Raw genomic sequence first — 18750 nt, forward strand, 5'->3', positions numbered from 1 at the left:
GCATTAGGGGCCAAAAAAACAGCAAAAGAGACATTTTCAGCCCAACAAATGTTACATACCCTTTTAGGAGACCTTAAGGAACAGCGTGAAATACCATATATAACCCTTCTATCACCCCTTTAAGTTCACGTAGTGATATGATCCATTGTTGTGATCCAATGCTAATGGTTATTTATTTATTTATTTCCCCTTACACTGAATGTTTCTACGTGAATGATATAGGTATATCCCCAATATCTCTCTGTATAATACATATAATAGAATGTTGATATAAATACAGTGTTGGGGAGTAACGGAATACATGTAACGGCGTTACGTATTCAGAATACAAATTATGAGTAACTGTATTCCGTTACAGTTACAATTTAAATCGTCGGTATTTAGAATACAGTTACATTGTTGAAATCAATGGATTACATGACGATACTTCTCTGTTTCACGAGTTTATTCACTCTGAATAAATTAAGGAAACTCTATGCATTTTCCAGAAGCCCCGATATGAAATCGAAAAAAATAGCTATTTGCGTGATCAGTCACAATGGAGTCGGAACCGGCACGACAGAGCCAGGGCAGGAATAAGTTTCTATCTTGGAAATTCAAACAGCATTTCACATTAAAGAACGAACAGGGAGAATGAAATATAACTGTGCAGTGCAACCTGTGCTTGCCAGCAACAAACCTGCTTTCAGCGTCCAAATTACTCCACCTCCAACCTGAATCTTAAAGTAAGCTATTTTTTTAATTAGCCAAGGGTAGTCGTCTGCTGTAGTTTTACTGGTCACCTTGCTATTTTAAAATTGACGTGCGACTTTACATTCTCCTACGTGCTGATTTACTAGCTCCAGAGCCGTTTAAAGACTGACTAGCCCCGTTTGACATGCTAGCTAACGTTAGCTAAAATTAGCTCGTGGTAGCAAGACTGCGGTTAGATTTTTGTAGTATGCAGTTCGGGACTACCGATACAATAATCTATCTGCTTGTTCAGGTACACATTCAGCTAGTTGGAATAAAAGGAACACACCATTATAGGCCTGTTTAGTAAGCTGGATGTGATAGCTGCATTCCTACACTTATAAAACGCAATTCAATGTGGAAGTAATCCTGAAGTAATCCAAGTATTCAGAATACGTTACTCAGATTGAGTTTACGGAACGGAATACGTTACAAATTACATTTGTGGGCATGTATTCTGTATTCTGTAACGAAATACGTTTTGAAAGTATCCTTCCCAACACTGTATAAATATATATATATATATATATATATATATATATATATATAGTTTGAGTGATTAACCATGCAGAGTATTTTCATACGTTATACAATACGTGCATACAGCATGCATTGTGTCCGAGGTGTGTGTCAGTCTTACACTGGCAGGTGTCGTGTGGCGGGAGAGGTTGGCTGTTTTCGATTGGGGCTACCCTCACTTCCCCTCTGTCTCCCAGGCAATGAAGCACTGTCGCTGTTCACCCGCATCCTGTCGAGACGTACACAGAAACGTAACTTTGTGTCGTGTGCATTCATGTGCGAGTTTGTTCATGTGTGTGACTGTGTGCAATAATGTGAGTATTTCTGTCTGTGTGTGTGTGTGTGTGTGTGTGTGTGTGTGTGTATTTTACCGTCTACATCTATTGTGTGTGCTGGTGTGAATGCATTCATATATTGCAGCGTGCATCCAAGTATGTGTGTGTGTGTGTGTGTGTGTGTGTGTGTATATACCGAGTTGTATTCTCCGTCTGTGGATCTTCTGCCGTCAGGTTTCCAGTGCTGCCTCCTCCTCCTCCGTCCTCTCTTTTCCCTCGCTCTGATCTTTAAATATAGGATGGGAAGGTTGAGTGACAAAATAATTGTAGGAGGGAGCAGTAGCAGGAGTGACACGATTTTTAAAGGTCCCATGGCGTGAAAATTTCACTTTATGAGTTTTTTTTTAACATTAATATGCGTTCCCCCAGCCTGCCTATGGTCCCCCAGTGGCTAGAAATGGTGATAGGTGTAAACCAAGCCCTGGGTCTCCTGCTCTGCCTTTGAGAAAATGAAAGCTCAGATGGGCCGATCTGGAATCTTCTCCTTATGAGGTCATAAGGACCAAGGTTATCTCTCCTTTCTCTGCTTTGCCCGCCCAGAGAATTTGGCCCACCCATGAGAGAGAGAGACATCATGGCTTTCAAATGAGCAAAATGGCAGTTGGTCAAGGCCACACCCCCACCCTCCACCTTGCCCCCCCCCCCCCTCTCTCCTCCTCAATAGCATTTAAAGCTACGGACACAGAAATGGCACATCCTAAGGAAAGCTCATTGTGGGACTGGCTCTAGTGGCTGTAATTCTGCACCAAGGCTGAATTTCGGGAAAGAGACTTCAGATACAGTATTAGGGGACCACTAAGGCCTATATAAAAGCATCCAAAGAGCACCATGTCATGGGACCTTTAAGATATTTTGGAGATGAGGTAGAAATCTAAAGCGGTTGGACAAAATAATGAAAACTCCTTACAATAAATTACATTACAATGAAACGGCTCTACAAAAACACAACTTTTGTGAAACTTGTGATATTCGATTTTTGTTGAGCGTGTGTCAATGTTAATTTAAATGTACGGCATATTTCGAGGCTGTGGCTTTTAGCGGTGTTATATTGTAACTGTTTAGTTATCCACCCCCTGTTTATATAACCTGCACTTTGTCCGTACAACTTCTGTAATTACTATGGCCAGGGTTAACTGTGGATTGGTTTAGGCCAAACACCTACACACACAAGTACAGAATACAAAACTGAGGTTGAAATACTTATTCATGATTTGTGTCTAAACCACTGGTGGTTGAAAAACCTTTTTAATCTGTGGGACGTGTTCAGTGTGATTTGTCTTTTTTCAAGGCACCTGACCCCCATACACAAACACACACACAAACACCAACACACACACTTTTTTGGAGCTGTTTCTGGGTCTGCTGAGGGCTGAGATGCTGAACTATTCCTTTAATGTAAATTGTGCGCCGTTACCAAACTGCGCCTTAAAGATAATACAGAAAAATACAGCATTATTTTAGCCATCACTTAAATGAAATGTACTGTCTCAAACTGAGATGGATGCCTCCGAGATCCATTTCAAGATCCACTTCTGTCTTGAGAAATGGTCCTGGATATGGCCGCAGTGGTTGGCTGAATGGTTCTGAAGTAGAAATGTCACTCACCCTTCCAACATGCTGATGTACTTGTGAGGGATGAGACCCTTAACCCCACCCGCTTCGCCTCTCCACCAATCACAGGAGGCCTTGCTGTAAACGATGAGAAGCTCTCCCTGCTTGAAGGACAGCTCTGCTGGAGATCTCGCCACGTAGTCAAACATGGCCACTGCCTCCCACTCTGTACACACATATACGGCTACAATCAACTCAAGCACATTATTAATCTCAACTAATTCATGCATGCTTATGCACCGTAATCAAATCCAAAAATATATTATTCAAAATGTAAACATGGTTTGTGGTACATTCATGTGAAGTGGGCTTTAGCTATTTAGGCTATGGCTAATCCAGACTCTGGTGTGGTGTGTGTGTGTGTGTGTGTGTGTGTGTGTGTGTGTGTACTGTACTGTACTGTATGCACTCACCGTCCTCACTGGGCAGTGGCTCAGTCTCTCCGTCTCCCTCCTCTGTGATTGGTTCACTGCAGACAAGCAAAAAAATGAGAGTCAGTGATGCACAGTTCCTCTTCTGTTTGTCACACAGACCAACTGTCATACCACAGGCTTCTTATATACCATTACTCACTTCTGTTATGTAATTTTACACAATACAGTACTTCATGCTGGGTTCGCAGGCGTCCCCTAAAACCTCAAAAGCACTGATAATGCTCTGTCAAATGTCAAAAAGTGTATTATATAAATGTTCATGAAGGAAACAGACTGATTTTGGGGTGTTAAAGGTTTCCGTGGACACTGTTGATAGGCTGGAGGCTAGTGTTCAATTTTAGTGAGCAATCAGCTTAATAGTATTAAGCAGTTTTTACACAAAGAGTGTCTTTTCAATGCCTTTGGCATGGCATTCAATTCTGTTTTGAGAGGATCAGCCACGAAAAAAGGGGCGAAGGGGGAAGCTGCTCTATGTACAGTACTTGGAACTCGAATAGAGTCTTAAACTCTAACACGACCAACAAATCTCTGGGGCGATGCAAGGCTGTTGCCCTGTCGTTTATTTTACGACAAGAGGGCAGAAATAAGCGTTAAATTATGTTAAAACATGAAAAATGTGGATCAGTGTTTCCCAAAGCCTAAGATGACGTCCTCAAATGTCTTGTTTCATCCAAAACTCAAAAATATTCAGTTTACTGTCACAGAGGAGAGGAAAATATTCACATTTAAGAAGCTGGAATCAGAGAAACCTTATTTGTTTTGATAAAAATAAGACTTAAACCGATTAATCGATTATCAAAATAGTTGACGATTAATTTAATAGTTGACAACTAATCGGTTCATCGTTGCACCTCTAATCAAGACCATTTTCCTACCGAGCTCCAACACTGACAAAATAATGTAAAAGAGTATCAAGCGAGTCCAAAAAATATAACTAAAACAAGGATGGCACTTGGAGAGCGCAGACCTCCGCTAGGGCCAATGGTGCATTCACATGCTCCTCAGATCCCATTTCCCGAGTTGGGAAGTCGTTCTTCTGATTTCGGTGTGTTCATGAGCTTAAAGTCGTAATATGGAAACAACATGGACGCTACAAAGAAGACGTGTTGTGTATTATTGCTCAGAGCGTTTAAACAACACGTTGATACTGCAGATGATTCCAGCATTTGCGTGAGAACGAAGAACGAATAATATCAGGAACACATTTTATTAATTGAGTAGTAAGGAATAGATGAAAAGCTTTTTTTTAATTTATTTTTTAGCCATTTTAATTATTTAACAAATATGAATTATTGATGATATATTTAATTATATTTTTTGACTCGGATAATTTTACTATATTTAGTACATTTTGGGGCTCCAAAGATATATATTGATGTTAAGAGCCATTTCATCACATTTACATCAACAGCTACTCATCTCTCACCAGTACTCCTGCTCCAGAGTCATGTGCTTCTCGTAGACGGGGCCCGGCAGTTCAGATTGGCTGGGGTAGATGATGTCATAGTGGAGGATCATGGTTTTGACAAGATCATTGACCTGTGGCTGCCTAGCAACAGCATCATCAGAATCCAAACCCCTCAGCAGGCTTGGACCGAAGCAAACGGCCAGGTTATAGGGCAGCATCATGTTCTCATCACTGTACTGAGACACACTGGGAAAACACACACACACACACACACACACACACACACACACACACACACACACACACACACACACACACAACTAATTGTTATTTTTGGCATTTTCTTTTTAAAGTCTATTAAGTTTTATGATATAGATATTACAGTAACAGAATATCCCACACTTGGGTATGTTGTAGCTTACTGATTGAGGAAAGCGAAAAGGTAGCGCATCACGATGAGGAGAGGCCGTGGGAAGGTGGAGACAATCGCTTTAATCTGGAGAGCTTTCTCTGTCACCCCCTCGATTTCTGATCATGACAGAAAGGAAAGGAGCACGAGGAGCAAAGGTTCAACTATTATAACTACAAGTTGTATTTGTTGCAGTTACAGTTTTCCCATGCCTGCAGCAGTTCGAAACTGTGTCAGATGCATACATCATTTAAAATTCTGACACGAAGAAAGTACTACTAAGGTGTGGTGGCCAGGTTGATTTAGTATGCCACCGCATGAGTAAACAACCTGCAGGCAGGCTCATAACCTTGATTAGCTGTGCAAATTGTGACTAGTTTCTGTTTTGGATTTAAAAAATCAGGCCTACAGGAATAACAACAACACAGGCAACAGACTGCAAACAAGACCGTGAGATGCACCAGCAGAGAGAGTAGAAGTCACCCTGCCTACTTACTAGCTGCAACAAAAGTACAACAGTATTTGTGAGAATCCCCTAAACAAGTTACTTTGTGTGTTGAGCATTAGTAACATGGCAACCAACAGTCTCAAGAGCAATTTTTAAGGGGACGCAAATAATCCAGCCAACATTGTATACAACTTGTATAGGATATGTGTAAACAGAGGAAAGCCTTACTGCTATTATCAGTGTAGCATGGAGACCCTTCCATTATCCTTGTTCTCTTAGTTTCTCTCTGATTCATTAAAAAAAAACGGACTAAATTGAGCAAAATACAGAAGCGATTCAAACTCTGTTCGTCACGTGACGACCGCACATGACGACCAGTCACATGACAGTTAAGTTTGGAGGTCTTAACAGTTAAATTTAGCCAAGAAAAGGTGACTGTGACCTGGGTACAGAGCACCGTGAGGTCAGAGTCTTTTCAGCGGTTGTTGCAGTTGAGTTTAACCCTTGTGTTGTCCTTCGGGTCCCAGTGACCCGAAGGACAACACAAGGATTATGTACTTCCGTTTACTTTGTTGAGAATTGCTCTCTAAACCCTGTTTCTTTTAAAGTAAGTAAGTAAAGTTTATTTCTAGAACACATTTAAACACAGTTTAAGCTGACCAAAATGCTGTACAAACAAGAACTAAGGTGCTGTATTAACCCTTGTTTAGAGAGCAATTCTCAACAAAGTAAACGGAAGTACATAATCCTTGTGTTGTCCTTCGGGTCACTGGGACCCGAAGGACAACACAAGGGTTAACCGATAAAAGGTGACTGTCCTGCGCTGACGACAGTTACAGTAAGTTTAGACACCAAAACAACTAGTTAAGATTTTAAAAAAAAGATTGTGGTATGGGTTAAAACACCGGTCCCCTGTTTTAGTACTTCCTCAATTAGTTTAAGTATATATCTATATACTATTTACGATACACAGCATGGTTTTTAATGATATGTTTAAGGGTGGCAACCCTCAGATGTGGTAGATCCATGATTTCCGCGTAATATGTAAGGCTACTACTAAAGCTGCAAAAAGCTCAACCAAAATTAGCAGGATTATTCATATGGAAAAAAGGTTCTACAGTACATGAATGTATGCATCACTTAAATCAAAGTAGAATAAGCATTTAGAAACTAAATGATACATAAATGACTAAGTAGTCTATATCCTCGACGTTCCACTTCCGGGATTGCTCCGGTGCTGCAGGAAATTCCACCGGCTGCATGTATGTTCGTTTCCTTCCGCTTTCTTTGTGTTGGAATTTTAAATTCTGGTGGATTTCTGAGGACTTTGGTTAACTGCTCCTCAGATCTCTGCAGGGTAAATCCAGACAGCTAGCTAGACTATCTGTCCAATCTGAGTTTTCTCTCGCATGACTAAAACAACTTTTGAACGTACACGTTCTACCAAAACAAGTTCCTTCCCGTGGCTATTTTGCAGCGGCTCCGTGCAGATCTTAGATCCGCCCATGACGATTGTGATTGATTTAAAGAAATGCCAATAAATCAGAGCACTTTTTTTCACGCAGCGTGTGGAGGATGGTCTGGCAAAGCGACACTAATAACTAAGTAAGCGAAAGTAGACATGACAACCTGCAGGATCTGAGAACAGACATAGAGGTTTAGAAGGGGGACTTACGGCCACACTCCAGCAGCTGAGAGTAGCTGTCGTAAGGGAAGAGAGGAGGCTCAAGGCCCCTGAAGTAAAGCTTCAACACACCGGCCACAGAGTCCAGGTCACACTCGCTGTCTGACAGTGGTTCCTCTCCTACAGGGAGTGAAACAAGACATACAGTCAAATGAAGCAGGACTGCAGAAGAATATGTAAGACATAAAAGTTGTATTCCTCAAAATGTCTAATTGTTGTGATGTATTATTATATATTTAGAATGTGACTATAACTTTCATATTGCCATACTATATGACCGTTTTATAAAAGCAATAGTTCACTTCAGGCCTGTCGTGAGCTATCGATTACCATTATTATACTGAAATAGCTGATGCTATGCGCTCTAATGTTAGTAGTAATATTGTTTTTATATAGTACGGGAGGGGTTATGTTAGCGATGACTCCAGTGCATCATGCAAACATGATTTTAGACTACCCAAAAAAATCCTGGAAGCTGAAATGGTGAAAACCAGTTCAACGCTTAACAACACAATTCAGTACTACAGAGTTTACAGTCTTTTCACATTTCCAACAAGTATTTTCTAACAAGCATAATGTGTACATTAAAATATTAATAATATTAATGATAATAATACATATTAAAATTAAAAAATCTGTGGAACTAGTGATGCAATTTCAGAAGCTTATTTACCTCGCTCAAATGCATCTCTGATGTGGTTAACCTCCCTCTGTGACCCGGGAACTCTGAATATCCCTTCATGGTGGAGGCCTGAGATACACGCACACGCACACACGCACATGCACACACACACACACACGCATACACACACACACAAGCACGCACGCACACACATGCACGCACACATACACACATTCACATTATATTACATAGATGCATGACGTTCCATACAGGATTGCACACAGATTCACAAAGACGTACTTCCACCTTCTCATTCTCAGTGGCCAAAGCTCTCTCAGCATGGCTCATTGCTATAATATACCATAATATTCCATAAAACCTGACTCACCGTGAAGGTTAATGAAACGGATGCAGCTTTCAACCACCACAGGAATCTGCTGCCCAGAGCTCTGGAGAAGAAAGATGAGTGAAGAAGGAGTTATGAGAGTACAGGTAGCGATGCAAAGAAAGAAGAGGTCGACATAAGAAATAACAGGTAGAATAACGGGAAGAAAGGAAGACACAATACATGGGAAACAGTGATTAAACACAGGAAGAGAGTTACAAAAGCTAAGGAATAACACTGAGTGAGTAATGTCACTTAATGTTGCTGCCAGGGCCATAACCAGGATTTTTTTTTGTGAGCCAAAGACACCAATATTGGTTTTCCCATTTTATTTATTGAGCTATGTACTCAATTCTATTAACTATTACAGTTTTTTTTTTTCAATTGCTAAATGACAGTGGGCACAACTGGAGTCACATGTGCAAAACTCTAACTACAGTCTCCACAGCAAGGCAAGGCAAGGCAGCTTTATTTATATAGCACATTTCAGCAACAGGGCAATTCAAAGTGCTTTACATAAAACATGAAAGAGCATTCAGAAAACAATTAAAAACAATTTAAAAACATTCAAAGTCAAGAATAAAATTTACAGTGCAGTATAAGAATTTAAAAAAACCGAGAGAAACATAAAAGACAAGAATAAAATTTACAGTGCGGTATAAGCACTGTTAGGTAGGAAACTTTTAAAAGCAGCAGCAGCAGTTCATGTAGACCAAACTCTAGTTCGATTTTCATTGCTTGAACAAAGTTTTCAAAAACTCTACACACTTATCTCATGGCTTTAACCACAACGTGCACAACACTGTGGATTTACAGCACTTTGTTCAAATACTAACACACTGCTGTCAAAACTGTTAACCACACAGTGCCTATCAAACACTGCTGATTTCAATTTTAGCGGAAAGCCTAAGCAGGTGCCTTGGTTTAGACTAGTTAGTGAAGATATACGGTCCTTATATAGAGAAAGCTCAGAAAGCCTTTTTTTGTATACAAACACCAAATAAGAAAGAAACGATTATACACTGTAGCGTTTGAGAGAAACAGGTAAAAGAGCAAAGATACCAACATGTCCAGGTAAGATGTCTGAGGTTATGTACACAGCTATAAAAAAAAATAAAAAAACGAAAAACACTATATCTTTACAATAATAAAGTAGCGTTCTTACTGTTTTTCAGAAAGTAATGGAGGTGAAAGCAATGGAAACACCACATTCATGTGTATTTAGAGATGATGCAGATATCCAATGTGATGAAGAAAACTTGCCACATGATGCAGGAGAGAGGCAGGATTAGTCAGACTATTCTTTGGTACTGTTACGTATGTACTTTTAGTTTTTTCCCCCCAGTAATTTCATAAATTACTAGAGACAAAATACTTTATTGAAGAAAACTGCTGATTTTCATTCCTTTCATTGGTATATTATACAATCAATATCTTTTCCTTAAATAAACTATTGAGTAGTGTCAAGTCACTCAAATTGTTCAAACTGTAAAGATGAGAAAGTAAGTAATTTATGTATTGGTGTTTGACGCTAGTGTTTTTACTCTCAGTGTGTTCTGAGTGACAGTGTGTGTTATCTCACTGAGGCTTGTGCATAGTGTTTGGCTGCACTGAGCCTGTTTTGAGACGTGTGTTAAGAGTTGTGCTGCTTTAAATGAGTTTTGCAGGAGATGTGAACTGTTTAGCTTAGGGGACCGTTGGTAATACAGACTGTGGTTGGAGTTTTGCACATGTGACTCCAATTGTGCCCACTGTCGTTTAGCAATTGAAAAAAAACTGTAACTGCACGAGTTCTTTGAAGGCAATTCTTCTGGAAATCAACAGCTGCCTTTGAACTGAATGTACTAAACTCTACCTAAACTCTCAGAACTTTGTCTCAAATTCTGGTGGAGAAACACTAAATCATGTTTTTACCATTATTTTGTTGGCTTTAAATTTAAATATACTGAATTTAAAAATGAATTTAAAAGAATAGTTTGACATGTTGGGGAACAGTCTTCTTTGCTTTCTTGCCAAGAGATAGATGAGGAAATCAATACCACTCTTGTGTCTGGCCATAAAATGTAAAGCTAGAGCCAGCTAGGATGGCATCGCTAGACAAATTCGCAAATGAAAATGAGTCTGGAACCTCCCAGTTGATTTTCAATTTCAAAGGGGCGTGATCAACGGCACAGACCAAAATGCCTCTGGATGCTAACTGGATAGACCTGCAAACAATCAGAGCAAAGAAACATAACCTACAAGCAATTAAAGCCACATTGAAGTATTGACGTACCTCTGAGCAACACATGCAAGGAAAATGGCTGCCTGGTCACAAACTTTCTCAAATTACAGCTACACAGTACACTAAAATTAGCCTGACAAGCCAGACCCACATCAAGCAGTTGGGTCTGGGAACTCACCATTGACAGGGCTCAATCTGAGGGGCGGGATAACTGCTTGTCTTTCAAATTCCCTCTGCACACAATAGGATAGCGCTACAACCAGGCAGACCAACGAAGAAGGAAGAGAAGCTAGTTGATAGATTAAACTTTTGCCGTATCCGGTCCGGTTTTTATAAGTTTTTTGGGCATTTTAGGCCTTTAATTGACAGGACAGCTGAAGACGTGAAAGGGGAGAGAGAGAGGGGGAATGACACGCAGGAAAGGGCCGCCAATCAGAGTCAAACCCTGGCCCGCTGCGTTGAGGAGTGAGCCTCTATATATGGGTGCCCGCTCTACCAACTGAGCTATCTGGGCGCCCACATCTTCCTTTTTTAAGTATGATTTCAGTGCCGTTCTTTTCTCAAAGAAAAGCTTAATTCCGCAAGTCTTCCAGAAGACTGCTGTTCCCAGCAGCAGCAGCCATAAACCCGCCCACCGACTCTATGCACGATGTGATTGGCCTGACTAAAGTTTGTTTTTTCCAGCTTGCAAGTCAATGGAGAGTGCCTAGACCCCCCCCTGGCTGCAAATAAAATTTGCTGCCGCTAAGGTGCGTCTAGATTTCTAGGCTACACTAAAATGGGTTTCCGAAAATATTTAAAGGTGAGAAATATGCAATACAACGACAGAATCTTGATTCATATTTGATCAGCACTGCCTAGTTTGATAGTTTTATCTGAGTTTTGTAAACCTGGTGCGTTGCGCTGTACGCAGTATGCCGGCTAAATTCAATAGTAGCGTGACTCTGTCAGTCATTGTCTAAAACCCGCCCCATGTGAGATAAAGGGTTGTGATTGGTCCCAGAGCAAATAAAACATGAGCTCACAGATTTGTTTGATTACCAGGCTAAAATACAGCAGCTGAATTGATAAGATTGTTTAATCCAACTGGAGTACACAATATATAGAAAATAATATAAATTATACATTATATAAAAAAGACGGGTTGTGGCTGTACGTGGAGTTACTTTCATGGAACAAAATGTTTTTACTTTTTGACAGAGCCAGGCTAGCTGTTTCCCCCACTTCCAGTCTTTGTGCTGAAATAAGCTAACTGGCTTATTTATCATCCAGACATGAGAGTGGTATCAGCCTTCTCATCTAACCTTCGAGAAAATAAGGAAAGAAGGGTAGTATTTCCCCAAATGACAAACTATTCATTGAAGTGTTTAACTGTAGAATGCAAACTTCCCCCAGTGTTGCTACTGTAAACCCAACATTCCCCAAAAAAATAATCCAGGGACACGGCCCTGGTCGCTGCGGGGAAAAAGCCCACCGGCCTTCATGCAATAGAAGCAGTCACAGACGGGGTTTGGTACCTGTGTCCGAGACATTCTCCTTCTTCTTCTGCACCAAGCCAAGCACAGCAGAGAGGAGACAGAGAAAATGCACAGATTAGAAATGGCAGAGTTAGAAATAAGGGGAATAAAGATTTAGAAGCAGTGGGAAGAGGCGCGCATAAGCACACACACACACACACACACACACACACACACACACACACACACGCACACACACACTCAAAAGAGGAGCCAAGAGAGGAGGCAACAAAGAGGCCAGTGCATTTTAATCCCTTTCACAAGAGAGGAAGAGATAAAAGGGGGGGGAATGCATTGAAAGGAGAGAAAGCCAGCGCTAAACTATAAGCATCACCATACACATGAAGGCAGGAGTAAGTACACTGGGGGGGGGGGATGAACTGTCATTGTGTGCATGTGCCACAAGAAGCCCCCACCAATTCTTCTGCTTCAGTGTGACAGGATTTTCTAAATCGTTCCCTTTGGAGGGTTCAACAGCAGTGCAGCGCAGTGCAGCAAGCAAATAAAAACGAGGTAAAAAAAAGGAGTATTTCAAAGGGATGTTTTTTCTTATTTGCGTGTGTGTGTGTGTGTGTGTGTGTGTGTGTGTGTGTTACCTGTATGTAGGAGATTATGTCTGTGGTGAAGAGTGTGTGGCAGAATTGGGAAACAGGTCTCGACTTCCGAACACGCACTGACCGAGCACATTGCATTCTGGGAAATATAATAATAAAACGCATGATGCCATTTTACATGTGGGTATTAATACTCAAGGTCTAATGTTATTTGCTAATTGTTGTCATTAGTTACACTGCACTACACATTCCCCCCTTATCCAAAAAAAATCTGCTTTAATATAATAATAGGATTTAATAGAAAATTGCCCAAAATGGCATTTTGGTTCAAATTTGGTTAACCTTTTCCTCTTCTCCTTGTCCTCTCTGCTCTCTCCATGTCTCTATGCCTCTCTCAGTCATACTCTTTTTTTTTTTTTTTTTTTATTCTTAGCTGTGTAAATACACTGTTTACCTGGAAGGGTCACTGGCGACAGCCTCAGCTGGAAGAAAGAGACAGAAAACAAGTGAAAGAGTGAGGTTTGGTGTAGGGTCCTGGTGCGAACAGGATTATTAAAGGGGATCTCCGCTGATTTTACACATCAAAGTCTGTTCACAGGCGTTGGGGAGTACTAATGCATATGTGAAAGGAAGTTAGATAAAACCTTTTGTGGCTCCAGAGGGAGTCTTATAAGTGTCCTCTACTTGAGTCAGTGTTGGTTAGATCTGAAGACTAGTTTGAAAAGTTTAAAAACAGAAATTTCCAGGTCTTTTGGGGTTTAGGCGAGGTAATTGTTGGACCCGTGAAGACCTCTACTTTGTAGTCCGCTCCTCATCTCTGCTCGAGGCTACATTAGCCGCTACTAGCATGACACACCTGAACCTCAGATCCATCTGTCAGCAGTTGAGTTCCATTGTGGGTAAAGTAGGTGCCAGATTTTGACAAGAAAGTAAAATGAGTGGAATAATAATAATTTAAAAAAATGTGATATCTTTGCTCTGCTTTATTGTTTTTTTATTTTATTTTTATTTTTAAATGACCGTTGTGAATCTGACACTGTTACAACAGTGACATGTTAAATCAATGTATCAGAGTATTCTTTCAAATTTTGAAAATGTTTGCAATAGTCAAAGTTCCCAGTGGAATCATTTGTAACACTGCACTAATTCAATTCAATTTTCAACTCAATTTTACTTATAGTGTCAAACCATGACAGATGATCTCAGGAGACTTTTCCTCATTCACTCACTCACTATTCCCTGTATAGTGTTTAGTAAATAGTGAGCTATATAGGGAACGACCAAATTTATATATAGATGCGGCGGTTATTTGTGTGACGGAGGCAGGAGCGCCCAGCGTCATGTAAACAAAGCGTAACAAAAATACTTCTAATACGTCCTTGAAATAAACCGAGCACAGGAGAATGTTTAAAGGTTTTATATATGCTGCATGTTACATTTCCACAATGTAACATGCTCCATTTTTCTTTTTCAGTTTTCAAGGGTCCTTCCGCTTCTTCTTCTCCTCCGGGAAAACATGATTGCGTTGCATTGTGGAATACGGGAGTAAAATGTAGGGTACATCGTGTGTACACTCAAATAAGCTGTGCATCGTGGGTATTTTATAGTGGACTATATAAGAAATAAAATGAACGGCGGAGAATTCGAACAACACAACAAAATGGCTAACGCACTATATAGTGCACTGTTTCCGTGATAGGGAACAGTTCCGAACATGGCTGAGGTCTAGACCACGCTCTATAATTTACAGACACTCAACAATTCCCTCAAAAGCAATTGCAGTTATTGCAGCTGTGGCCAGGGAAAACTTCCTTTGAACAGGCAGAAACCTTGGACAGGACCTCGCTTTTTAGTGGGCGCCTCGTCTGCCTGATTCATACGGCATTAGAAGAAATTCTCCTACCCATCTTCAAACATTGTAGTATGAGTGTCAGGGTGCAATTTGCGTGGGATTTCCCCCTATCCGTTCTACATATCCCTGCCTCTGCATAATAATTTTTATCCCCGGTGGAGACAACATGTATCCTCCCCTCAAAGTGATCATCTACTTCACTATTAGCCTAGACCATTATATTAATTATATACTTAAAGCAACACCAAAGATTCTTTTGTACCTTAAAATAATGTTTCCAAAATCGTTTCAGTGGTTCATCAACTCGTGACAGGGTGAACGGCACATCTGCATTCACTTTGCGGCCCTCTATCGGCTATAACCGCACTATGCAAGTTTGCCAGATCGGGTAGTGGATCTGTAGTTCGAATGAGACATATTGAGACATTACGACAGCGGTAATGAACAATTCCGCTTCCAACCTGTAGGGGGACCGAAGAGGAAAAGTGCTTTGGTGTTGCTGTTGCTTTAAAATAGAAGTATTTGAAACTAAGCAAAGCGATGTAACGTGAGCAGTCTATAGTGCCATAGAACGATAAAATCTGAGCGGCAGTTGCTGGTTGTATTTAACAGCTACAGAGCTCCGGGACGCCGGCTACCAGCGGCAGTTGTTTAGCCGTCAATAGGTGACTGTGAGCCGGGTACAGGCACCAGCCAGATGACGGTCCTTTCAGGGGCCGTGGTAGTGGAGTTAAGTCAGAAAAAGTGAGCGTCATGCGGTGATTACAGTTAAGTTTAGGCACAAAAACGACTCGGTTAAATTTAGGAAAAAGATCAGATTTGGATAAAAATACTCCCGAGGAACGAACGAAGATTTCATTCTTGCACGTTTTGTTTTGTTGTGCATGATCAAAAAACATCCCCCCCCCCTCTACTTTCTTCACAAATCGCTCCCTGATCAGTGTACCTTTCTGTATGGCATCTTGTAGAAGGTCATGTTTGGCTTGAAGTTTGACGCTCAGAGAACTGCTGATGAGGAAGTCCTTCACTTTCTAAGACAAACAAAATTTGAAAAGTATTACAGTTTTTCCTTAACTGTTTCAGCACAGTCTCAGTCTCAAGCTCTTGTCAAAAAGAAAAGCTGTAAAAAAAAAAAATCCATTGTGGTCACTGAACTAGGTTCACAGGCAGCATTACGTGATAAATGGAAGATAATTGTGCAAATACTGTACATTAGAATTTTGTTTGAGTGTAACAAGAAAACAAACCAAATAATTTGTATTCAAGGGTTGCGCCATCGCATCTAAAAAAAACTGAATCCTTCCATTGAAATGTTATTTACACTTTACAAGGACATTTATAATTAATAATATCACATTTCAGCTACTGTTATTTGCTGGTTTTATTGTTTGACTTGCTTTTAATATGCTTGTTTTATGTGTCGGTTGTATTGCTTCACTTGTGTTTAACACAAGGGTTAATATGCCTAATGTGCTGGTTTTATTGTAAAGTGTTTTTGAGTACTATGAAAATCGCTATATAAATAAAATGTATTATAATTATTATAAAATTGATTGCTAAGACACCAATACTACTAGTGAAGTTACTGAGTGATCAGTTACGATACCTTAAAAGGTAAATTAAGGAATATGTAATAAAAAAACAGAGGCCCGATGATTGGCCAATACCAAGTTTTGTACAATACCACGTCTGATGTGTATATATATATATATATATATATATATACACAGTATATCATACTGGCCTGATATATATCTTTGAAGATATTCCAACAGCAACATGTGCACCTCTAGCCAACTCCAATAACTCACTGTAAAATAGTAGGTCTCTGTCTCCTGCTGATTGGCTCGACGCTTGGCAATTGCAAGTTTTTGGGCGGTGTTTCCTCCAGGGGGCTCATTTGATAGGCTGCTGAGCACGTCGGGGGAGGGGTTACAGTCGCTTTCACACATATTGTCCAGCAGGGCTGTGAGTGTGGCTTTAAGCGTTTTACTGACCTGGGAAGGTGGAGAGAAATGTTGATTGGTTCATTCAGTTTATTTCCTAGATGTTATGTTTTCTTATTTATGGTTCTATGTGTAAAGTTGCACATTGTCGCAGAGTGAGAGAGAGAGTGACAGACGCATGGGCACAGACAGACGGACAGATCATTAAAGAAACAGGCAGTGAGAATAATTAGCTGACCTCCTCTGTTTCCAAGGTAACGGCAGCGAGTCGAGACTGAAGCTGCTGGAACCTGGTCTCCAGCTCGTACCTCACCTGGCTCTCCGCACTCACCTCACACACCTGAAATACGCAAACAAAATATAATACGGACACTACAAGGGATCATCACGTTCAAACCACTGGGATGTTGTTTGGAGAGAGATGGGAGGGGCAGAGGGTGGGATTCTTCCCAAAATGTAGGGCACTTAGGCCACGGGAGCATGTCACAGTCAGCCATTGTAGTCAGGCCGCCATTGTAAATAAGAACCTGTTCTTAATGACTTGCCTGAAAAAAAGTGAGAGTGAAAGAGTGAAATTAAAAAAAGTTTTAAAAAAAAAGTAGCTGATGTAAATTTAACAGGGTTAGTAATTGCATTATGATAGTACAACAGAAAACAGGTGCACTCATTCCAATGTTTTTTTCCCCACTGGTCCTGAATAAAGCCCCAGCCTGTGTTTGCTGCTCAGTAGTTCTTATTCTTCACCTGGTCTCCCTCATGTGGATGGTAGTTGAATCTGAAAGGAAGGCAGAAAGCGGCATCATGTTGCTGTAGCAACGCGTCTCTGTCTCCGCCCTGGTCCAGGGACGTCACGGCAGCCTCCAGCTGCTTAAGACCGGTCTCCTCTGTCTTCTGGATGCGCCACCTACTGGCCAGGTAGCACTTCATCACCCTCTCCACGGACAGATGGAAGCCCAGGTCACAGCACTGCCAAAGAGGTATGGGGTAGATGGATGGAAGGGTGGCAGTGATGGAAGGATAAAAGGGAGGAGAAAATGGGGATGGAGGAGAGGACAGAGAGACAGACGGGAAATGATGAGGTAGGCAATGACAGAGGAGGGGGGGGGGGGACAAAAAATAAAGAATGTGGTGATTTTGTTGTGCGAGAATGGAGGTTTTCTTATTTTTGATAGGGAGTTCTTCAGAAATCTTCAAAAACTTTTTTTTCTCCTGTGATTCCCCACAAGCCCATCACCATCACCCCTACCCATCCATCCTACTTTGTCCCAGAGTGATCATGTAGACACACACACACACACACACACACACACACACACACACACACACACACACACACACACACACACACACACACACACACACACACACACACACAGCAACTGACTGATTACTGTAACACACACGTGAAAACGTCAAATCTTTTGTCCCCTAGGCTCTGTTAATGTTTCTTGTTTGTGTTGTTTGATTTTTCTTGGTCCGTTAATGTTTTGTCTTCTGTCTTGCAATAAAAACGAAGAAAAAAACAACCCCTATTTCAATTATTCTCCCCATACTATCTCAGCTTTTCTTCCGATAATAACAGGAAAGAGTGGCACAGAAAAGTAAATCAAGGCCAGTCAATGAGCTCAGTCTCATGAGTCACACAACACAAATTGCATGTTTCTTACGTCGATGAGAGTGCTGATGTCCTGCAGGTAGTACTTGTTCATGGCTGCATTGGCTGCTGCTAGATTCAGCAGATAGTCATTACGAGCCTTGGTACACTTCAGCTGGTTCTCCTGCACTCTGCCATGCCTCTGTGCGTGTGATAAGAGCACACAACCACATGTTGATAAAAGCCGCATACAGGAGATCATATGTATTTTTCAGAATTTTAAGTTTATACACTTAAACACACTCGCTGAAAAAACAGTTCAATACCTCTTGTGGCTCACACACACACACACACACACACACACACACACACACACACACACTCACACACACACACACACACACACACACACACACACACACACACACACACACACACACACACACACACACACAAACACACTCTGCCAGCACCGA

At 40.9% G+C, this 18750-nt stretch overlaps 1 protein-coding gene across 3 annotated transcripts in view; it reads right to left on the reverse strand.

Moving 5' to 3' along the window:
- arhgap4b (Rho GTPase activating protein 4b) overlaps nt 1-18750 on the reverse strand; it is a 42255-nt gene that overhangs the window by 5195 nt on the left and 18310 nt on the right. Inside the window, exons 7-22 of one of the 3 annotated variants that reach the window (XM_039801167.1) lie at nt 18348-18476; nt 17425-17646; nt 16919-17020; nt 16546-16731; nt 15681-15765; nt 13337-13364; nt 12925-13021; nt 8591-8651; nt 8254-8331; nt 7572-7700; nt 5462-5567; nt 5058-5285; nt 3611-3666; nt 3192-3363; nt 1723-1812; nt 1373-1480 (exon numbers count right to left, since the gene is read on the reverse strand). In XM_039801167.1, coding sequence (XP_039657101.1) covers nt 1373-1480; nt 1723-1812; nt 3192-3363; nt 3611-3666; nt 5058-5285; nt 5462-5567; nt 7572-7700; nt 8254-8331; nt 8591-8651; nt 12925-13021; nt 13337-13364; nt 15681-15765; nt 16546-16731; nt 16919-17020; nt 17425-17646; nt 18348-18476 — 1877 coding nt within the window. Of the gene's footprint in view, nt 1-1372; nt 1481-1722; nt 1813-3191; nt 3364-3610; nt 3667-5057; nt 5286-5461; nt 5568-7571; nt 7701-8253; nt 8332-8590; nt 8652-12328; nt 12357-12924; nt 13022-13336; nt 13365-15680; nt 15766-16545; nt 16732-16918; nt 17021-17424; nt 17647-18347; nt 18477-18750 lie in introns of all 3 variants that reach the window. The other 2 variants (XM_039801168.1, XM_039801169.1) reach the window with 2 other exon arrangements.

The sequence above is a fragment of the Perca fluviatilis genome, chromosome 5 (assembly GCF_010015445.1).
Source record: "Perca fluviatilis chromosome 5, GENO_Pfluv_1.0, whole genome shotgun sequence".
In the NCBI taxonomy this organism is placed as follows: domain Eukaryota; kingdom Metazoa; phylum Chordata; class Actinopteri; order Perciformes; family Percidae; genus Perca; species Perca fluviatilis.